This window comes from Heteronotia binoei, chromosome 17 (assembly GCF_032191835.1).
Source record: "Heteronotia binoei isolate CCM8104 ecotype False Entrance Well chromosome 17, APGP_CSIRO_Hbin_v1, whole genome shotgun sequence".
Lineage (NCBI taxonomy): Eukaryota > Metazoa > Chordata > Lepidosauria > Squamata > Gekkonidae > Heteronotia > Heteronotia binoei.
In genome coordinates, this window is record NC_083239.1 from 20,489,242 (window position 1) to 20,512,718 (window position 23,477).

General features: G+C 50.4%; 1 protein-coding gene across 1 annotated transcript; it reads right to left on the reverse strand.

Moving 5' to 3' along the window:
- Positions 1–17,565: 17,565 nt before the first annotated feature.
- On the reverse strand, positions 17,566–20,028 carry FAM167B (family with sequence similarity 167 member B). The gene is made up of 2 exons (XM_060258050.1): positions 19,676–20,028; positions 17,566–17,891 (listed from the first exon to the last, which is right to left on the reverse strand). Exons 1-2 carry the CDS (start codon positions 19,982–19,984, stop codon positions 17,628–17,630), a joined length of 573 nt encoding a protein of 190 aa, XP_060114033.1. The 5' UTR covers positions 19,985–20,028; the 3' UTR covers positions 17,566–17,627.
- Positions 20,029–23,477: the final 3,449 nt, after the last annotated feature.

Genomic DNA, 23,477 nt, shown 5'->3' on the forward strand with positions numbered 1-23,477 from the left:
ACAAACAGTGTTATGAAGACTTCCGTGCTACCAGCAACCCAGTGAGTGGGACAGACAAAGCACCAAGCTTCATCTAGGAGACTGAGGTTCAAATGCCCCATTTGGCGACAAACCTCACTGGGCCATCTTGAGCCAGTCACTCTCTCACACTCAGCCTAACCAACTTCACACATCAGTCTAGGGTTTCTCCATTGTGGGTTGGGATATTCCTGGAGATTTAGGGGTGGAGCCTGGGGCGACCAGGGGAGGGGGAGAGGAGGGGCATCAGTGGTATAATTAGGGTTACCAACCACCAGGCCCTGAGTTCAGCAAGAGCTCACAGGAGCATGGCTCCTGAACTTTTTTGAGGGTTCCCCCTCCTCCTGCCTACCTACCTTGTCCATTTAATAGTAGGTGCAGCTGCATAACAATCCCTGGATTAGGAGAGCAGACAACCAGCCAGCCACCAGGGGCTTTGCCATGCCCCCAGCAGCCCTCATTAACCGCTGGAGAAGTCCACGTCACCGTTTCTCCATTTCTTATGTGATTTTGGGTGGTGGATGACTTCCTGGTCTTTTGACCGTGAGAGGGGGGGCAGCCAAGGAGAGCCTCAGGTGAGCGAGGTCTGCTTGGGCTGGCTGGATCTCTTGCTCACCTGGGACTTTCCTTTCTTGCGTTGGGTTGCTTTTGGCTGGTGGGGGGCAGCATATGCTAATGAGTTATGCTAATGAACTCCACCATCTATTTTTCTACAAATCAAACCCTGCCAACCACCATGGTGGTTGGAGATCTCCTAGGATTATACCATTTCCAGGCAATAGAGACACCTAGACAATAGAGACACCTACTTTTTGTTTCAAGAGGCAAGGAGCTGGACGAGTCATTCTGCTAACATCCATAATTGCTTTGAATAGCACCATAAGAGCTTTTTCGACCCGTATAGAGCAGGAAGTTCAAACACAGACGTAGAGTGTGGGAGAGAGTTAGTGGGTGGAGGCAGGATAGCTAGGCCAGAAAGGGTAGAAAAGACACCTAGACAAAATGGCTGCTTTGGAAGGTGGACTCTATAGCATTATACCCTGCTGAAGTCCCTCTCTATCCCAAATAGGGTTGCCATGTCCCCTGCATTCTCCAGCAGGGAACTTTGCACGCGGGATGCAATGATGTCATCCAGAAGTGATGTCCTCATGCTGGCAACGTTGCATGCAGCTGCTTTAGGCATTTCCAGGAAAACTCTATGGACACTCTAGCCATTTGGGAGGGGAAAACTCTATTATACCATAGAGTTTCCCCGAAAATGCCTAGAGTGGCCACCGCGTGACGTCGGTGTGATGACGTAACTTCCAGGTGACATCATTGCGCCGGCGACATAGGGGAGGTTCCCCCCGCCGGCCCAATGTAGGCTGGTGGGTTGGGAACCTCCCAGGCAGGGGAACCCCTGCCCAGACCAGGGGTTTGGCAGTCCTAATCACAAATCTCCAGGTATTTCCAGTGCTTAAAAAAAAAAGCCCAGCAGGAACTCATTTGCATGTTAGGCCACACCCCCAGGTGCCAAGCCAGCTGGAACTATGTTCCTGTGCGTTCCTGCCCAAAAAAGCCCTGGGTATTTTTCAATTCAGAGCTGGTAACCTTAAGTATAATGCCATAGGGTCCATGCTCCAAAGCAGTCTGTTGCTTGGAGATCACCTGTAATTCTGAAAGCTCTCTAGGCCCCACCTGAAGGTTGACAACCTTAGGTGCCTTCAAGACTACTAATTATCATAGCAGAAACTTTCCTAGGCAAAGAGATGCAAATACTGTGCATTTAATATTGAGGGCTCCAGCTCTGGAAGGCTTCTTGTGCTCATTAAACCTCCTTTTTTCTGTTTTTTGCTTCTGTACATCTAGCCTGAAGAAGAGTTCTCACAAACTTGAATGCTTGCACACGCTGTTATGTCTTTGTAGTTGGTCTCAATAACAATATTATGTGGAGTGGACCATGGTTTCTTTCTTGATTTTGATCCGGTATGGCTGCAAAAGAGACCTTTGCTCCATGAATCTTGATACTGGAGGACTCTCCTTTTTGTTTCAAGATCAGGCTTGATACTGGAGGGCTCTACTTTTTGTTTCAAGAGGCAAGGAGCTGGACGAGTCATTCTGCTAACATCCATAATTGCTTTGAATAGCACCATAAGAGCTTTTTCGACCCGTATAGAGCAGGAAGTTCAAACACAGACGTAGAGTGTGGGAGAGAGTTAGTGGGTGGAGGCAGGATAGCTAGGCCAGAAAGGGTAGAAAAGATGACAGTACAAAAGAGATAAAAATGGGGGGGGGGGAGCATTATTCATGTCTGAAGAAAAGGACAAAACAGGTGCATCACAATGTGTGTGTGGGAAGGATTCTTTTTAATCTCTGCTGCTTGGCTCCCTTCTCTTGCTAAGCCTAACCTTTCAGCTACTGAAAGGACCATAAAAGCATTGTTTGTGGCTTGAAAGGAAAAAGCCCAACAAGGGATGGGGCAGGCAGGAAACAGTGAGAAACAAGCACACATACCCTTTAACAGTAGCAGTTTTCTACCAAATGTAAAAGGGGAGGAGGGTAGATTTCTGGTTGGATAGTGTAGATCCTTATTCTGCAAATCTGGGGAAAGCTCTTCATGCGAGGGAAGGTACCACTACCAGCATTCCTGAAATGGATCAGTGGAACCCATTCTCTTTTTATCTCTGGAGGACTTTTCTTACCTTCTAAGAGTATTTGTAAACCATTGTCCATCAGAAGATGGCTATAGCCTAGGTCAGGGGTCCCCAGTGTGGTGCCCGTGAGTGCCATAGCGCCCAGCAATGTTTTTCTTGGCATTTGCCAAGTGCTTTAGAAAGTGCATGGGACCATGTGGGCTTTCTGACCAGCAGAGTTTCTGAGTAGTAATTGGAGATCTGATTGGTATCTGGGGACTTTGGAGGTGGAGCCAGGAGATTTTGGGGGTGGAGCCAGGAGCAAAGTTGTGACAAGCATGACTGAACTCCAAAGGGAGTTCTGGCCATCACATTTAAAGGGACTGAACACTTTTTAAATGCCTTCCCTCCATGATGAATGGGGCACCTTCTTTTGGGGCTCATAGAATTGGACCCCCTGGTCCAACCTTTTTGAAACTTGGAGGGTGTTTTGAAGAGAGACATCAAATGCTATGCTGAAAATTTGGTCCCTTTACCTCAAACAACAGCCCTCCCAGAGCCCCAGATACCCACAGATCAATTCACCATTATACCCTATGGGAATCAGTCTCCATAGGGAATAATGGATGACCCTGGAGTGGGGGAAGGGCCTCCAAACTGGGGGATCCTCTGCCCCTAATTGGGGATTGGCAACCCTAGCTGTTGGGAAATGCATGCAGTTGGGAAATACATGGAGATTTGGGGAGGTGGAGCCTAAGGAGGATGGGGTTTGCGATAGGGAGTGAGTTAAATGGGGTATAATACCATAGTGTCCACCTTTGAAAGCAGCTATTTTCTCCAGGTGAACTGACATCTATTGCCTGGAGACCAGATGTAATAGTGGGAGATTTCCAGTTATTACCTGGAGGTTGGGAACCCTATTAGCTAAGTAGATTAAAATAATCCTGTTTCAGGGGCAACATGATGCTAGTTTTATTCTCCCTTTCACTTCTCTTTCCTTGTGTATATTTTTATACTACTCCTCTTGTCCCTGGCACTTGGGCTTCATCTGTGTGTGAATTCACCTCTTGTGGCAGACATTTTGTCAGGCGAATTCAGCAAGAGCTCACAGGAGTGCAGCTCCTGAACTTTTCTGACCCCCCCCCCCTCCTTCCCACCTTCCTACCTTGTCCATTGAATAGTATGTGCAGTTGCATAACAATCCCTGGATGAGCTCTGTTGTGTCTTGAGCAAAAGCTATTATGCCGCATGGCAATCACTACAGAAGGCGACCCGTGGGTCCCCGGATGTAGCTCGCCAGATGCCCTGCCCATCAAGATCTGCGGTGGGAAGTTTGACTGACCAGGATTGGACTGGTCAGATGAGGGGGCAGTTCCGGGTAATGTATATAAGCGGGACCCGGCCCGCATGCTCTCTCTCTTGTGATAATAAACTGAATAAACCATGTTGCCTTCAAACCGTCTCGGTTCTCAGTACATTATAGTAGCAACGAGGATGGGATCCTAGCCAACCCACTCGAGAGGGGCTTTGCGGATCCAGTCGGAGACGAAGAAGGCAAACCGTTTGGAGACTGATACGCCCGCCGCCACAGCCACCATGGCTAACCAGAGCAGAACCACGGGCCATCTTGAGGAGTTCAACCCCGCTACTCCGGAGAGGTGGGAGACCTACACGAAGCGGGTCAAGTGCTACCTTCGAGCGAACAGGATAATGGAGGATACCCTAAAGAGAGACGTCCTCCTGAGTGTCTGCGGAGAGGCCACGTTCGAGATCACCAAGGGTCTCTCGGCCCCCGCGAGGATCACGGAGAGGACATACGAGGAGATGGTCAGACTCCTCACCAGGCACTTCTTGCCCCAACCCTCACTCATCGCACACCGATTCCTCTTCCACAAGAGGGACCAAGAGGCGGGAGAGACGACAGCAGACTACCTGGCTGCTCTCTGCCAAATCGCGGGCAACTGTAGCTTCGATAAGCTAGAGGAGACCCTGAGGGACCGTTTCGCCTGGGGCCTGAGGGACGAAAGACTGCAACAAAAGCTCTTCGCAAGGAAAGAGCTCACCCTCCAAAGCGCCTTCAACGAGGCCGTTTTGTTTGAGCGGACCGCGAAAACCTTCCCCAACATGAGGGCCGAAGCCGTCCATCGGGAAGAGATGGGCCCAAGCCAACCTGACGAGGAGGAAGCGCACCAGCTACGCCGCCAAACAGGGGTGGGCCTACGAGTGACCCAGTGACCCCGAGCGACCGAGAGACCAGCCGCCACCAAGTGCGCCAGCTGTGGAGACCAAAACGAGCGACGGAACTGCCCCTACCGCAACGTGGTCTGTAGGAGCTGCGGCAAGATGGGCCACATTGCGAGGGCTTGCCGAGCCAAGGCCACCCGCCACCACCAGCCTACCAACCAGGAATCGACCGGGGACTACTCGACCACCTCAACCAGCGTGCAGGTAATGAACTTTCCCGACGATACCCCCCAAAAGTTCAAAGTCACGGTCAGGATTGAGGGCAAACCCTGCCTGATGGAACTGAACTCGGGTTCCTCCATCTCCATAATTTCGGAGGAATCCTTGAGGAAGCTGTGCCCACGTGGCCGGCCCAGCCTGCGACCGGCATGCTTCATGCTATGGGACTTTCAAAAAAACCCTGTTCAGATCCTGGGATGGGCAACAGTGGGGGTGGAGTATAACGGGTTTAGGGAGCTCACCACCTTATTGGGCCTGGCCTGGTTCCGGCCGCTGGGAATAAAGATCATGGGGGTGTAGCAGCTGGGGACGCGGGGATTTGAAAACATGTGCCGGGAGTTCCCAGAGGTGTTTGATGGGGCCCTGGGGTGCTACAAGGATCTTCCCATATCCTTACCCCTCGATCCCCACGTGCGACCCGTGAGGCTGAAGGCTAGGCGGGTTCCGTTCGCTCTGAAGCCTAAAATTGAAGCAGAGCTAGACCACCTCACAGCCCAGGGAGTGCTTGAACCCGTTTCCGATGCTGCATGGGAAACCCCGATAGTTACCCCAGTGAAGCCAAATGGGGAGGTGCACATATGCGCCGATTATAAGTGCACCATTAACAAGGCACTACAAGATAACCCCTACCCCGTTCCAGTAATCAGCCACATTCTGGCGGCATTAGCGGGGTCCAAAATCTTTGGAAAACTGGACTTGGCCCAGGCGTACCAGCAGCTGCCCGTGGACGCCGCGACGGCAGAAGCACAGACCATAGTAACCCACAGGGGGGCATTCAAGGTACGACTGTTGCAGTTTGGGGTGAGCATGGCCCCAGGGGTGTTTCAGAGCCTGATGGATTCTCTCCTCAAAGGGATCCCCAGGGTGCAACTGTTTTTCGATGACGTTTTGATCGCCGCACCAGACACGGAGGAGTTTAGCAACCGGCTGCGAGAAGTACTCCGCCGTTTCCAAGAGGCCGGTCTGAAGGTCAAGTGAGAAAAATGTTCCTTCGGGGTACCAAGGGTAGAGTTCTTGGGGTTTGCGGTAGACGCACATATGCCCTAGTCCACCGGCCAGGCAAGGTGGTGGGACACGCAGACGCTCTCAGTCGCCTACCGCTGCCCTCCACAGACCCCGACCCGGCCCCAGCCCACCATGTGATGCTCATCGAAACGCTACCAGAGAGACCCCTTCACGCAGCAGAGGTAGCGAAACCCACGGGGCGCGACAGAATACTCGCGCGGGTTCTCAACTGGGTGGTGAGGGGATGGCCAGAGGAAAAACAGGGCGAAGAGTTCAGGGCATACACAACACGCAGGGAAGAACTATCCTCCCACAAGGGATGTCTTTTATGGGGCAGCAGGGTGGTGGTTCCCCCCCCCCACTGCGGAGACAAGTGCTGGAGGCCCTTCATGAAACACATCCAGGGATTGTACGGATGAAGGCCTTAGCACGCAGCTATGTTTGGTGGCCAGGGATGGACAAAGAGATAGAGGGGTGGGTCCAGAGGTGCAAAGCATGCCAGGAGTGTCAAGTCTGCTTCAACTCTGCCCAAGCCTGTGTGTCATCTTTGGTTCAGGGGAAAGCATTCTGGGTAAAAGCCATACTGTATGCCAATGCTGCTAGCTCTACTCCTCCTCCCTCCCCCTTCCCTTCCTTTGTTATGTAGTGTTGCTTTGAAATGGAAGTATGTGAAAGAGATTATAGTGCCTTCTCAGACTGGGCACCAGAGGAGAGGCGCCTTGCCCAAGGCCAACCGGCCTGAGAACGATTTGTAACATCAATGTGTGAATGTGCCCTGCATAGTACCCCCTCCCTAAACAATTCCTTTGAAGGATACCTTATATGATTACCTTTTACTGTATGTTCCTCAGTCTCTCAATCTTTTAGCTGTTGGAAACAATGATATCAATAAACTAGAAACTTTTTATCAAAAAGGTCTCGTTATTGAGTCAGCCGACTTGACATTTTGAGAGACTCCCCTTAGAAGTTCAACCTTTCCGGCAACTTTAAAGCCCTATGGCCGAGCAGATTCCGGACAACGGAGAACTTCCCATCAACGTGGATCTGGAAGGGGCTGAGGCGCCGTGGCACATCCTAGACTCCAGGAGAGCCGCGGAGTCACCCCCCCCAGTTCCAGCTGGTGATCACTCCCCGGCAGTATCAACCGAGGACCTCTACCACCATAATGGAACAGGCCCCGATCCGCCGGGAGGCTATTCTGACTCGCCACACCAAGCAAGTCCGGATCGCAGCAGCAGAGACCGCCGACCCGGGTCCCATCGAGTCGGGGGAGGCGGACAGCATCGTCATCGTCCAGGTCCCAGAGGACGACAACGGGGGTGCTGAGTGCAGAGGGGCCGAGAGCGGGGAACCGAGGCCCAAAGACAGGCATGATGAGGACTATCAGATGTTCCGATCGATGGTCCGACGGGAGGTCGACGGAGCGATCCGGGGCCTGAAGGATAAGATGCACTCCCTGACGGCTCAACTGGGGAGGGCCCTAGGGGTGACCGGGTCCAGGCGGCAACAACCTGCTCAGCCGACGACCCGAGGCTGCCCGGGCCAACCGGCCCAGGCGGCAGACCCTGCAAGAGGAGCGGCTCCCCAGCCACCGGCGGCCCCACCAGTGCCGGCGGCTCCCCGTGATGCAGGCCGAGGGCGCGAGCTGGACGCGACCTTTGATGGGGACCCGGAGGAGGTGAACTACTTCGCCATTCAAGCGAATAGCTTCATGTATTACTGGGGGAACTCCTTCCCAGATGAGTTCAGCAGGGTGGATTACTTGGGCTCGAAGCTGAGAGGGGCGGCCAAGCGCTGGTACGTGAGCTTGGGCGAAACTATGAGCCCTGATCTGGACTATGTGCATACTTTCCTCCAAGCCCTGCTGATCCAATATGAAGACCCCTTGCAAGAGACCCGCGCCTTGGCGGCCCTCCACAACATGCAGCAGGGGTCCCGCTCCATCCGTGAGTACGCCGCGGACTTCCAGGCGAACGCGGCCAAGGTGCGAGGGTGGAGTGAGCTGATGAAAATTGAGCATTTTTCTAACGGGCTGAACGCCCGCATTCTGGATCGGGCCTTTACCCAAGCGAGCCCAGACACCCTAGTGGGGTGGATCCAACTGGCGGGTGAGGTGGAAACCAACCTGAAGAGAGTGGCGATGTTGCGCCAACATCAGTCCGGGAGGAGCCAGGCGAAGAGGACCCCGGGAAAACCCGAGCCCCCGAAAGCCAGGAGACCGCCCGCGGCGGTGCCGGTGGGACCCCGCAGATGCTTCCGGTGCGGGGACGCAAACCACCTCGCCTCCAGCTGCCCGTTGCCGGCCCCCGCCCGGGCTCTTCCGCCTGCAGCGAAACCCAGTACCCCGGGACCGAAGAAGGCGACCGGCCGCCCTAAGGATGCGGCGAAAAGCGGCGCGGTGGTAGTGGAAGAGCCACTGGACGAGGAAGTGCTGCTCTCCACGGAGCTGGCTGACTTAGCCTGGGTCGAGGAACTGGCGGGAAACGAAGCCGGCCTGCTCTGAACTGTGCCAACCAGCAGGTTGAGCGGGAAGAGGCACCACTGACAGTGAGAGTAACGGGACAGTTGTATTTTGTCAACGTGAAGCTTTTAAACCCCAAGCTAAGAAGGTTCCTACAGATCCGGGCCCTAATAGACTCGGGGTGTAACCGAGAGCTGATTTCCCCGAAGGTAGTGGAGGCCCTGGAACTAGAGAGCTCGCAGCTACCCCACCCTATGCTGTTCGAGCAGATGGACGGGTCCGTGATGTGCGGAGAGCCTTGCACCCGGGAAACACAGGCATGCCCCATGGGGATCGAGGAACACTGGGACCACGAGGTCTTTGTCATTGCCCCTTCGTGCTCCTATCCGGTGGTCCTGGGGGTGGGCTGGCTAGAAAAGCACCAGCCGCTAATCCGGTGGAGAGCCCAGACAATCAGATTTCTAGACCCCTTGTGCAAGACCCACCTGTGGGACACAGCGTGGGGCCCCCGGGCTCCTGTGGCCAGGGAAAGGGCGTGCGTATCAGTAGAGGAGGTGCACCCGGTCCCAAGCGTTTACCGCGACCTGATGGGGGTGTTTAGCGAACAAGAGGCCAACCAGTTGCCCCCCCATCGGAGCACAGACTGCGCTATAGAGCTGCTCCCCGGGGAGAACTTGCCCAGAGCCAAATTGTACCAGATGGGGTGGGCCGAGAAGAAGGAACTGCGCAAGTTCTTAGATCAGAACCTGGAGCGGGGGTTCATTAGGCCGGCTACGGCCCCCCACGCCGCCCCCGTGCTATTCCGCAAGAAGAAGGATGGCTCGCTTAGACTTTGCACAGATTTTTGCGGGATAAACGCGATCTCGATGTCCAGCGCCTACCCCATCCCCCTCATCCGGGACTTGTTGAATACCATGTCGGGGGGGGGGGGATTTTTTACTAAGTTGGACTTGAGGGATGCGTACTTCCAAGTGCGCATCAAGGAGGGGGATGAATGGAAAACGGCTTTCAATACCCCGATGGGCCAGTTCGAGTACCTGGTCATGCCGTTTGGGTGGCAGGGGGCGCCGGGGGTGTTCATGAACTTTATAAATGAGGTGCTCCGAAAATTTCTGTACAAGGGGGTGGTGGTGTACCTGAATGACATCATTATTTATTCACAAGATGAGCAATCCCACGTGAAACTGGTGAGAGAGGTGTTGAGCACCCTGCTTGAGCACCAACTGTATGCTAAGCTCTCCAAGTGCGAGTTTCATCGGACCGAGCTAGACTATCTAGGCTTCCAAGTGTCGGGGCAAGGGCTAGCCATGGACCCCGCGAAAGTACAGGCAGTGCTCTAGTGGGCTCCCCCGAGAACACGTAGACAGCTACAATCATTTCTCGGGTTCGCAAATTTTTATAGGGCGTTCATAGAGGGGTTCGCCCAAATTGCACTGCCACTGACCGAGCTCCTAAAGATGAAAGGGAAGGGGCCGGAAGCCAAACGGCCGGGAGCGCGGTTAAACTGGACTCCCGCGTGTCAGGCGGCATTCGATCAGTTGAAGCGCCTTTTCACTAGTGAGCCGGTCCTTAGTCACCCAGATGAGCAGAGGGCCTTCGTGGTTCAATGTGACGCCTCCAACGTGGCCATAGGAGCCATTCTCATGCAGAGGGACGGGGAGGGGAAACTACGGCCATGTGCGTACATCTCCCGGAAATTTTCCGATGAGCAAAGGAGTTGGTCAGTGTGGGACAAGGAGGCGTTCGCAGTTATGTTTGCCCTAAAAACCTGGAGATCATGGCTAGAGGGGGCCAAGGTACCATTCGAGGTCTGGACGGACCACAAGACTCTGGAAGCCCTAACCGGGAAGAGAAAACTGAGCGAAAAGCAGATCCAGTGGGCGGGTTTCTTTTCCAAATTTGATTTCACCCTGAGGCACATTCCGGGGACAAAGAATTTCTTAGTTGATGCCCTCTCCCGCCTCCCGCAACACGAGAGTCAGCGGGAAGAAGTAGTAGACTCTCTAATCTTTCCCTCCCAAGTGGCGGTCATGGCGACCACTCGATCCCAAAAGAGGAGGGAGCTGGAGGGAATTAGCCACGAGTGAATTGCCGCAGAGACTGAGCGGGAGGGGATGGACCGCCCCGAGGGGGTGCAGAAGGGGAAAGACGGGCTCTGGTACAAAGGGGAGAAACTGTACGTCCCAACGGGCTCAGGAGGGAAATTTTACAACTCTGTCATTCCTCCAAACTGGCGGGGCATTTTGGCTACGTAAAAACGCTTCATTTAGTAAACCGGCAGTTCTGGTGGCCGTCCCTGCGGCGGGACGTATCGGAGTTTGTAACTAGCTGCCCGGTGTACATCATGGCAAAAAGGAGGGGGGGAAAGCCGCCAGGCCTTTTGCAGCCCCTGGAGACCGCCAAGCGGCCCTGGTCGATAGTCTCTATGGACTTCATAGTGGAGCTTCCCCCCTCCCGAGGGAAAACAGTGATTCTTGTGGTGGTGGACACTTTTTCGAAACAAGCCCATTTTGTTCCTTGCACCCAGTTACCCACAGCCAAGAAACTTGCGGCCCTCTTCTTTGATCACGTGGTAAAACTACACTCATTCCCGGACAAGGTCATTAGCGACCGCGGGCCGCAGTTCGTTGCCACCTTCTGGTGGGAGTTTTGTAAATTAGTGGGCATGGAGCAGGGTCTAAGTTCCGCCTACCACCCGCAAACTGACGGACAGACGGAGTGGGTGAACGGGGTTCTGGAGCAGTACCTAAGGTGTTTTGTTAATCAACGCCAGTCTGACTGGGTGGACCTCCTCCCCTTTGCAGAGTATTGCTACAACAACAGTGCGCACAGCTCCACCAAAGCGTCTCCCTTTGCAACTGTCTTTGGGTATGAGGGGAAGCCCATCCCCCTCCTCCCGGGGGGGGGGGGGAAGCAAAGGAAACCCTCACAACTTTTGAGCAATGGTGGCAAGGGCCGAGCCGGAGTTGGCCGGCCATCCAGGAAAACTTAGAGGTGGCAAAAGAGACTTACAAAAAACAATATGACAAGTCCCATGTCCCTGCGTGGGATTTCAAAGTAGGGGACTCAGTGTACCTGTCAACCAAGAACCTACCTCTTCCCCAACCTTCCAAGAAACTGGCATATAAGTACATAGGGCCCTTTAAAATCAAAAGGGTCATTAACCCAGTGACTGTGGAACTAGAGCTACCTCCTGCCCTTGGTAAAGTACACCCTGTATTTCATTGCAGCTTACTGCGTTGAGACCCTGGTTGTTTGGATTGGCACCCTTCATCTACAACACACACACCCCTTCCGCCGAAGGGAGGGCAGGGCCGCTCGGGCCTTGAGGTCCAGGACTTTAAAACCCATCCGCCTCTCCCGCAGCCACAAGCGGTGGCGGGGGCTTAGGGGGGGCAGCATGTCAAGTCTGCTTCAACTCTGCCCAAGCCTGTGTGTCATCTTTGGTTCAGGGGAAAGCATTCTGGGTAAAAGCCATACTGTATGCCAATGCTGCTAACTCTACCCCTCCTTCCTCCCCCCTCCCTTCCTTTGTTATGTAGTGTTGCTTTGAAATGGAAGTATGTGAAAGAGATTATAGTGCCTTCTCAGACTGGGCACCGGGGGAGAGGCACCTTGCCCAAGGCCAACCGGCCTGAGAACGATTTGTAACATCAATGTGTGAATGTGCCCTGCATAGTACCCCCTCCCTAAAGAATTCCTTTGAAGGATACCTTATATGATTACCTTTTACTGTATGTTCCTCAGTCTCTCAATCTTTTAGCTGTTGGAAACAATGATATCAATAAACTAGAAACTTTTTATCGAAAAGGTCTCGTTATTGAGTCAGCCGACTTGACAAGGAGTCCCGACCCGAACCCCCCCAGCGCCCCCGTTCATCGCCGGGAAGCACACAGGAATCCGTGGTCTAGGCTACACATCGACTTTGCGGGGCCCTTTCAGGGCCAAATGTTCTTCATCCTGGTGGATGCGTACACCAAGTGGCTGAAAGTCATTCCGGTTGCTTCAACCTCAACGGCGGCGGCGATCCAGGCGTTATGCAGGGTCCTGAGCACGCACGGGATTCCCGACACCATCGTCTCTGATAATGTCACCTCCCGGGAATTCCGGGAGTTCTTGCAGAGATACCTAATACAGCACATACGGTCCGCCCCCTTCCATCCGGCCACCAACGGCCAAGCAGAGCGGATGGTGCGCACCACTAAAGAAGCCCTGGGCCGCATCGTGCAGGGGGACTGGGACCACTGCCTAGCCACCTTCCTATTCGATAATAGGATAACCCCCAATCCAGTAACTGGGGTCAGCCCAGCCGAGTTGTTAATGGGGCGGAAGCTAATCACAAGATTAGATCGGCTGCACCCCGACCGGGCCACTGACATCCGCACTTCCCCAGAAATCAGAGAAGCGGCCAGGGGGTTCTTCCCAGGGGATCCGGTGTACGCGAGGAACTATGCTAGCGGCCCTGAGTGGGTAGTGGGCCGGGTGGTACAAGTAATAGGGTCCCGCCACTACGATGTATCAACAGAGGAAGGCAGGATTTTGCAGAGGCATATAGACCAAATGCGCCGCTGCACCTTGCCGGAAGAGCCGGCTGCAATACGGAGCGAGGAGGAACCTACGGCCACGCCCACGCCAAGAGCAGCCCCACCCCTGCCGACCGCTCCGGTCGATCGGGCGGTAGAGCCAGACCGAAGCAAGGGCGACTCCCCAAGAGTAGGGACACCTGACGAGCAGCAGGGCGCAGACCATCATAGGCCAGCGTTCCTTCCACACGGGGAAACCGCCGCCCCGGCCGCCATGGCTGTCGTGGCCCTGGTAACCGCTCCGACTCCACTAGCGATCCCAAGGAGGTCGACTAGGGAGCGCACAGCCCCCGCTTACTTGCAGGATTATGTGTCCTGAGCTAGGGGGGGAGGAGTGTTGTGTCTTGAGCAAAAGCTATTATACCGCATGGCGATCGCTACAGAAGGCGACCCGTGGGTCCCCGGATGTAGCTCGCCAAACACCCCGCCCATCAAGATCTGCGGCGGGAAGTTTGACTGACCAGGATTGAACTGGTCAGACAAGGGGGCAGTTCCGGGTAATGTATATAAGCGGGACCCGGCCCGCGTGCTCTCTCTCTTGTGATGTGCTACTGAATAAACCATGTTGCCTTCAAACCGTCTCGGTTCTCAGTACATTACAAGCTCCACCACCAATTTTTCTACAAAACAACCCCTGCATTTTGTGGTAGATTTCACCTCCAGTGGCAGCCATTTTCAGGATGCATCCTCCTCGTGTCAGATTTCCAAAGGTTCCTATAGGTGCAAAATGCTGGGGACCCCTGATCTACTTCCACTTGATGCTCTGGAGTTAAAACCTGGAGGGCTCGCTTTTTCAAACTGAATAAATAGCCAGGGGGCTCTGAGCTTTCATTTTTATTACAAAATGAAACTCAGTACATGGAAGCAGCGGCCATATTTGTGCCAGAAATATCTCCATCAGCCAAGAGGTGCCCCAAAGGCAGCCTCCTCCAAATTACTGACAGCCATGTAAACCTTGAAGGCGTAAGCTGTATTCTCCAAAGGGTTTCTTTTAGAGCACACAAGAGAAAAAATGATTGTCTCAGAGGAACTCACCCACTACTGTTTCTGAATGAGTCAGGAGACACCTAAGGAGAGCAACAAGTAGGAGATCTCAGATATGATCCCTTATGGGTTTTTTTTTTTAAAGGGCTAAACAGCTGCTGGAAGAACCTGATCTGAGTCAGGGATGCAGAATTGGTGGTGAAACCCTTTTTTCCCATGCCATTTTGCAAATGTCCAACTTCTTCCAAAGATCCTATTGTTTTGTCCCAATGCAGCAGAATGTGGACTCAAAAACAGACAGGATAAGTACCATGCATTTCCATCCATTGATCAAATGCAAACTGCCAGTTTCTGCAGCCTCAATTTGCCAGGGAGGTTGGCATTTTAAAGGGAAAATTCTGTTTGAAAGGGCTTTTAAAAATGCTAATAGCAGGGTGGGGAAGCCGGCTTCAGAGCCAGTCAACTTAAACTGGCCCACAGAGTTCCGTATTGCCTCCTCTGTGGCACTCCAGGGTCTGGGGCAATGAGAGCTCATTCCTAGCACCTCTCCTGAGATCCTTTAACTGGTTTGTTTGTTTTTTGGCCAGGGCTTGAATCAGGGACCCTTCCCTTGCAAATAGGTAACACAGTAACAGATAAATAAAGCAGGAGTCAAGTTGCACCTTTAAGACCAACCAATTTTTATTTAGAACGTAAGCTTTCATAACAGTAACAGGTAGCATCTCCTAACAGGGAAATAGTGACTTCAAGAGTAGAATTAAACTGAGCAAGCTGTACAGAGGAGAAAGCATTTGATGCACTGGCACCTGCTCCAATTCTGCTTTCCCAGCCTAATCCACAAATTACAGTGAGGGGAGGCCACAGCTATATCAGTGTATCTATTGGGCCACTCTGAGCTTTTCTGACCTCAAATGCCCTTGCTGTCTTAGTCCTATCAAATGTGGGCGTGGGGTAGGATGGTACATGTGCATTGCATGACTAACTCAGTATCAGCCCAAAACCACAGAGAGAACTACAGAAAAAAGGTTGCAACCTGTGTTTATAACCTGTGATTACAATAACAAAATAAATTTCTAACAAATTTTTATATATCAACTGTTGACACAATATATTCATATGAAAGTTACAAAAGCATTAAAGTGCTCATCACAGCCAGTTTGGTGTAGTGGTTAAGTGCACAGACTCTAATCTGGGAGAACTGGTTTCAATTCCCCACTCCTTCACATGCAGCTACTGGGTGACCTTGGGTCAGTCACAATCTCTCAGAGCTTTCTCTCGAGATCAGTTCTCCAAAGAGCTCTCTCAGTCCCACCTACCTCGCAGGGTCTCTGTTGCTAGGAGGGAAAGGAAATTGTAAATCGCCCTGTGAAGGGTATGGTATAAATCCAATCTACTCTTCTCACACATATACAGTTCTCATTAAAACAGTATATTCTTGTTCAAAGTCACAAAAATCTGGGTTGAATTGTATGAAGCAGAAACAATTATTTCTGGAGAAACTGGATCTTGCAAGACTTAGTGTCAGAAACCTTCCAAGTCAAACACTTTGAATTTTCCAACACCAAGTATTGCAAGATCCGGCTTCTCCAGAAACAACTGTTTCTCCTTCATACAATTCAACACAGATTTTTTTACAACTTTGCACAAGAATATATTGTTCTAATGGGAACTGTATATGCGGAGTGAAATGATGAGCACTTTAACACTTTTGTAATTTTCATATTAATTTCTTGGTTAGAAATTTATTTCATTATTGTGATCACAGGTTATACACATGGGTTGCAACCTTTTTTCTATGATTATACACACACATTGCAACAATCTCAACCGGGGCAGCAAAAACAGTTGAACCAGCCCTCATCATCCCAGGCACAATTCTACGTTTCCAGGTCAAATTGTAGTTCAACCCCTCACCAGTCTTCAAATGGGGCAGGAAAGATGTTACATTGAATGCAGTGCAACGATCAGTTTTGGAAATGGAAACTCTGAACAAAAGTTTGTATATAGGGTAAAGGACAACCCACTACATTTCCAATAAGAGGCACAGCTTAATCTGCTGCAGTCTTGTCAAGAAGGCTAGAAACAAGCAGTACTTCCAAAACACCATGCTTTAATAGGTATATGACTGCAAAAATTACAAGCAGACGTGCCCACAAGCTGCTGCTCTGATAGTACTAGGATATTCGGAATTTAATTAGCAATCCAACTGATGCTGGAAGAAAAATGGACAGGAAAGTTCCAGTGAGTGTTGGAACTGTGTTGTATAAGGGGCTTTGTACAGTACTTGTATAAGAGCCTTCTCTTTAGGGCTTTGTACAGTCTCACCTTAGAAGGCAAGATCCTGAGTAATAAGCTGTAAGGGCCAACTGCAGAGAACAGTTTGCACAATTTGAATCTGGCCAAAGAAAAAGTTGTGACAAACCACTAGTCTAGGGGGCTGCTGTGGTTTTTGAAGACTGTCTTAGCGCTACCACCCCCAGCCTGTGTGTCTCCTTGCTCACTACTGACTGCCCTCTATATTTGTGAATACACAGACGTTATCATTTAAGCCTTCAGGATTCTGTAAAGCTGCAGCCAAAATTCCCTACAGTTCTGTAAAAGGAGAAGGACAACATAACTCATACAATTCAATGTACAGCAGCAACCTTACAGGTTGAGAAGGCAACTACCAGCAGCTTAAGCAAGACACTTGTTGGCTGTCTTGGGGACTCTTGCAAAGTTATCAAATGGCCTCAGCAAAAGAAAGCACAAAATGAAATGCAGCAAATAAGCAAAAAGGCCACTGCCACCAACATGCACACTCCCCATTGGACCTAGAAGCTGCTGACCCTTCTCCAAATTTGCCTTACTTACAACCTTCCAGATACCAGAGTGAATTCCATCTTTTACAACACAGCAGTAGAGCACATGTTTGTTTACTTGCCTGCCTTACTGCAGAGGTTGGCTTACTCACTGTAATGTACCCAGTGTGGGCGTCTGACTTGTTATCTCTTTGCCATCCCTGCTAGGGTTGCCAGCTCCAGGTTGGGAAATGCCTGGGGATTTGGGGAATGAAAACTGAGGAGGGTGGGATTTGCAGAAGGGGAGGAACTTCAGTGGAGTATGATGCCATACAGTCCACCTTCCAAAGTGACCATTTTCTCAAGGTGAACTGATATCTGTCACTTGGAGATCAATTGTAACAGCAGAAGATCTCCAGCTACCAGCAGGAGGCTGGCAACCCTACTCCCCTCTCAAAATCCACCCTTCACCCCCAAAATCTCCAGGTATTTCCCAACCTGGAGATGGCAGCTCTATAAAAAAGCTTGCTCCCACTACTTAATGCTGGCCTCTAGCCTACAGTTGAGGTGTGGGGGGGGGGGGGAGGCCGGAGTCAAGGTATTTTGTCACCCCAAGCAAGGCTGCAGGAATTTGGCTAATGCTGGTCTAGGCCCAGGAAGATGCCTGTTCCTCATGAAAGTACGTTCAGACCAAAGCAAGCCTAGGTGGGGACACAGCTTCTTAGCAGAGGGAGAAACGGCGTGAGTTGATATTCATACGTGTGACCCCAATATGTTTGAGGGGCATGGAGAGCAGAAAAGCAGCCTTTGGTGGAATGTTGCACAACAGGTCAGAGTCCTCTTCACAGTCCTCCAGCCCAAAGGTGGCGTCATCCAGCATCTCCTTGTGTTGGTGGCAGGCCTGCTCCACCTTCAGCCGGTGAATCTGCCCACGCAGGCCCATCAGTTGCCGGGCCAGCTGGTGGTCCAGGGCCTTCATCTCCCGCTGGAGAAGAGAGGGAAAAGAAGGTGAGGGTGGAAGGGCTATGTGCCAGGGTTGGCTCTAGGCAGAAAGGTATGTTTTCCCAATCCTCACCCTGCCACAACAAAACCACATTAAGGCATGACAGAATACTTAAGTATATAAATAACTTTAAAATTTATTTGGGAATGTCAAGCCAATTAAGACTTTTTTTCTTTTGTTTGACGTTCCCTCACTAACCTCTCATTAGCCCTTCTTCCCCATTTGTGTGGTTTTATGCCTTTGTTGGCCCTGAGCTAGACAGCCCAGATAGGGTTGCAAAGTCCAACTCAAGAAATATCTGGGGACTTTGGGGGTGGAGCCAGGGGACTTTGGGGGTGGAGTCAGGAGCAAGGGTGTGACAACTGAACTCTGAAGGGAGTTCTGGCCATCACTGTTAAAAGAACCATGCTCCTTTTAAATGCCTTCCCTCCATTTGGAATAATGAAGGATAGGGGCCCCTTCTTTGGGGGCTCATAGAATTGGTGCATCTTCCTCAAAAAACAGCCCCTCCCGAGCCCCAGATACCCATGGTGGGGTTTGGCGAGAGAAGGGGCCTCAGCATGGTACAACACCATAGAGTCCACCCTTCAAAGCAGCCATTTTCTCCAGGGGAGCTGATCTCTGCCAGCTGGAAATCAGTAGTGAAAGTGGGAGATCTCCAGTCCCTCCTGAAGGCTGGCAACCCTAGTATGTGTGTATATATGTTAACTGTTTTTTCAATATTGAACTGCTGGAAATGTTCCAATATTTGCCACCTTGGAGCCTTGAATGTGGTGGAAAGGCAACATAGAAGTTTAAAATAAACAAAATCAAATGAATGTGGCAAACACAAAACAACAAATTAACAGAGGACACTGAGAACTGCTTTAATTCCTTCCTAAGAATTCCATTATGATAATCAATACTCTGTGTGCTTACTTTAATTCATTGTTTCTCTTTCTTTTTCAGTAAGTGCTGATTTTTTTAAAAATTGAGAAATGCATTCAGAAATGCTCACCCAGCTTAATTTTAGCAGCTTTCAGAACAAGTTGGTTTATCATTCTTTCTGTAAAAGGAAGAAGGTTGTCAGCCTGCAAGGCTGTTGTGAAGCCGAATGTCGGGATTGTGAAGTGTTTGGAGGCAACTGTTCACCCCATCCACCAAGGACAACCCCAAGAAACAATTGTTGTAAAGAATACCAGTAACTGCAGTCAGAATGGATATAATGCTTTAGAATAATCAAAATACTCCATGTTCAATAGCTCAGCAGTCTTCACAACAACCCCATAAGGTAGCTTATTATTATTATTATTTCTTCACAGACTACATTGGGGAAGGGGTGGTTGAGTGATGCAGAGAGCCACTTTGTGAGTTCATGGTTGCGGTGAGATTTGAATCACAGACTCAGATTCTTAGCTACTCCAGCACAGACAAATTCCAGGGGGCTAGCTCATGGATAGCTGTGCTGATCTGCTGCAGCCAAAAGAACAATGTCTTGTGGCATTTTAAATGCTACTGAATGCACTGGGGCATAAACCTCTGGCTCACAAAAGGCTCTGCCACAATAAATGTGTTAATTGAAGTGCCATGGGACTCTTTGCCATAGCTGAAACTAACTTTTGGCTAACCACCAGCAAGGTGAGGAATATACATAGATGATGCTTGGCTTTATCAGCAGGAGTGATTCTCCTGCCTGGTGCTCCATACCTTCTTGAGTCTGGAGCAGGGGAATTCCATAATTTCTCTTTTGGACACATTCTTTTTTTCCCTGTCCCATCAGTACTTACCAACTCTACCCGGAGCCATTCCAAGGCATCGTCAATGGTGGGGAACCCACAGATGGTCTTCAGTGACTCCTGGGTCTGGGGCTTTTCCTCCTCCACCTCTCTGGCTTGCTTTTCTTTCAAGGTTCGGAGGGCCCCATCCTTCAAGCTGTTTCTCCATGACAGGCTCTGCACCCGGGCCTTCCACTCCAGGTAGGAAGGACGGCGTGTTTGCAGCTTCAGCTTGGCTGTCAAGGCCTTGACACTATCCAGGTTCTCCTCCTCTGAATTGGACTCCTCTTCCCCCAACTCCTTGAACCTCACCAGGGACATAGTAGAGGTTTCTGGGGGCAGTTTGCAAACTGACTCACAGGCTTCCAATTGAGTATATATATATGTGCGTGTATGCGTGCGTGCATATACAAAAGCTATTTATTCTTGGAACAATAAAGCTCTTGGAATTTAAAAAAAAGCAGGAACTTTAATTATCCAGATACTTTTTAAAAAAAACTGTATTATTGTCTCCAGCTAGGAGGAGACACCCTGTTCTTTGAAAGGAAGTTTCAGCAAGGACATGCAAGCCAGAAAGAGTGTAAAGTAATTTATCCCACTTGGCACTCCTCCTTTTCCCGACTCTAGTATCAGTGGAGAAAGGACATTGATCCTCCACCCAAGTATGAAATGGAGGCAGGGTTGAAAGGTCACTTTGGTGGTTTCAGGGCACTTTTATATAAAATAAATCCCTTCCTTTACCCACTTGCCTGTGCAACACAGGAAAGTAAAGCACCAGCACCACCTGCTGACTCATGAGAACAGCCACCTATGAATTTCAATGTGGCTTGATGCTTTTCAGTTACCTTTAGTACTCTTTGAATTACATATCCTATTCATCTTGATCTTATGTGTGAACCAGTAGCATTTCCCATGATCATGTTTTAGAAATGCCTGTGGGCTGCTTTGCCAATGTGTACATTATGTTTCTGCATGTGAAGTCCTTAGCTTAGATGACTTTTGAGAGAGGGTAGTGGGCACCACCATCGGCTAGGTGACAGCAGCCTGGTCTTGCTGCCCAGTCAATTTGCAGCTGAATTAATTGTGAGTTTTTCCTGGGCAGGGCTTGCTAGGAAATGGCCCCATTCATCTTCCTCAAACACATGGGTGGGCACTAGGAGAAGCTCTGTTGGGCACATTGGTGCCAATGGGGCCACACTGGAGATCACTGGACTAGACAGACCATTGCATAGATCCGGCAAAGTGATTCTTGGGCATGTAAAACAAATCAGGAGTCCAATAGCACCTTAGAGCAGGGGTCACCAACCTTTTAGAGCCTGCAGCCACATTTGAAATGTTGAGAGGCTGCTGAACGCCACCCCAAAATCAGTTTTCACAGACAGTGAAGCCAAGTCCCAAATAGATTCTGCAGGAGGTAGAGCCAAATGGAATGGGAAGAAGGAAAGCCTGAAGCGGAAATTGAACCACACATTGACAAAAGAAAACCCAGGTACTTAATCGTCCTCACCCTCCAGTGGAAAACTCTTTCATTTGAATGAGGGCAGCCAATAACATGCCCTGCCTTACAGTGGCCCCACTCACTTTCTGAAAAGCTTGACAGGTGCCAAGCAGAGTACTAATGGGTACCATGGTGCTCGTTGGGGAACCCAGCCTAAGAGGCTAACAGAATTGCTTCTAAAATTCTGCTTGGAATAAATCCCAATAGCCCTTATAGTGCTACTAAAGTGAGCCCCAATTTTATTTTGTTGCTACAGACTAACCCATCTGGAACTGTGGAAAGATGGGAGAGATCCCTGAACCCAGTCCCCAGATTGGGATGTAAGAACAGCAGTATTCAGGGGGAATCCAATGCAGTTATCAGAGTAAGAAAGCTCTGGCCAGGCTAGTTTGCACAACTAGTGTGGGAAAGGTTGCTTTCTGCTCCTCCCTGATAGGGGGAGGGTCATTAAAATCCCATGTCCAGCAGGCAGTCTAGAGAGGGCTGCTGAAGTACTGCAGCTCCTATAAGAAGTCCCACGTAGCAAGAGTTCTCATTGGTCACATATCTCCAGCTGGGCCTTGGGGCATCTGGCCAGGCCATTTCCAAAATTATATTTTTCAGCTGCACAGCTGCATTGCATTTAAGGTGGAACAGACATTCTGGACTGGACAGACAGGGATATGATAAGCATTAACAGGGCCCCAAGTGATCATCTGGGGTGGAGACCCTTCATCTATTGGTCCAAGGCCTTTGGCCCTAGTTCCCTTCTAACCCTTCTGCTACAAACTGACAATCACAGGTCAGTAAAACAGAAATATTCCAACTCAACTAATACTCTGGAGTGGTTGGCTATCCTGGTTGATATGAAAACAAGACCCATTCCAGGAGACAGTGAGGATCTGAAATAAGGGCAACCTTCCACTGTCTCTGCAACTGATTATTAAAAGGCTTCTGCCAACATGGATGTTCATGTCTAGGACTGCAGTTCTCCTGGGAAGTGAAAGGCAGAGGTTATGGAGTCAGTAGAAAAGGCAACCCTCCTGTCCTCCTGCCTTCGGAGATGAGCTCTCTCCTGTGAAATGCAGATCTAGAGCTTTCATGCCTCTTTTTCCACCAAGGTGTAGATAACACACAAATATTCCTTTTCGGGAAAGAGCACCCATGTGAGCTATATTAAGAGCTGGCCCAGCACCCAGTTGCCATGTAGAAAGGCTCAGCCATTCCAGCCTGCAGAAGAGGGAGAGATCCCTCCACTTCTGTGGGGCTGCAGAGAATTGTGGTAGTTCTCTGCACATGCCGAAAGGTGGGCTCAAACCATTGAAAACCAGTCCAAGTGACGTTTCAGACCAAACCCTAGTTTGGCCTTGCATGGCCATCTCCCCCGCCCCCCTTAACCTGTGTCTCACAGAATTTGCAGACATTTGAGCGTGCATGATTCTTATGGGTAACTCCTGGTTACGCAAAGGTTCAGATGCTGACTGCTGCAGGCACAAACACATAAGAGGAGGCACACATTTGCATTTATTTTATTTATAAGCCCACTTTCATCCCAAGTTGGGACTCAGAGCAACAGAACATCATTCTCCCACTGCCATTTTCTCAAAAAACCCTGTGAGGTAGGCCAGGCTGAGTTTGTGTGTGATGGGCCCAAAGTCACCCAGCAAGCTTCCATGGTAGGAGTGGGGATTCAACCCTGGGTCATGCAGGATCCTAGACTTTCACTGCATCCACTACACCAGGCCAAATTCTTTCTAGTCAGTTGGCAATACTAAATTGTGGCTTCTGATGTATTGTGGGAAAGGCTCATTTCTTCAACTCATGGGGCATGATTGCTCAGGCAAAGCCTCATGGGGATGATGTCACCTGTCTCTGCTCCTGTCGCCCACATTACAGTGGCTTGCATTCTGTGGGGTGGACACATGAGGCTGATGAGCTGAATTTGATGCCTTCAGTTCCTTCCCCAAACCTTGAGAACCACAGGGGAGAGGCCTTGGTTTGATTCACTCCTTTTCAAGAAATTAGACCTTGTGGTTCTGGAGGAGCCAGGCCACACTATGCCTGCCCAGCCTGCTTGTGGGTTCATTTTAAAGTGCCTGCAAAGATGGTCTTCTTTTCTCAGGTGTTGAAATCTCCACTTGAGGACAGTGTGTTTTCTTTGCCCCACTGCAGTTGTTTTTCTTCTTTTTAAACTACTCTATATTAAAATATTTGTTTCCAATATTTTAAAAGATGCAGCTGGAGCATTCTTTTAATTAACAGGTGATAAAAATGCAGCTTAAAAGAATGCAAATATGCCACAGCACAAAAAAACAGTAAATCACAACTAGTAAACAC

Excerpts from the sequence above, each read along its gene's own strand:
- FAM167B (XM_060258050.1), bottom strand. The coding sequence starts at position 19,984 with ATGTCCCTGGTGAGGTTCAAGGAGTTGGGGGAAGAGGAGTCCAATTCA. Across the intron at positions 17,892-19,675 it reads AATGGCTCCGGGTAGAGTTG|CGGGAGATGAAGGCCCTGGA; the intron begins GTAAGTACTGAT and ends TCTCTTCTCCAG.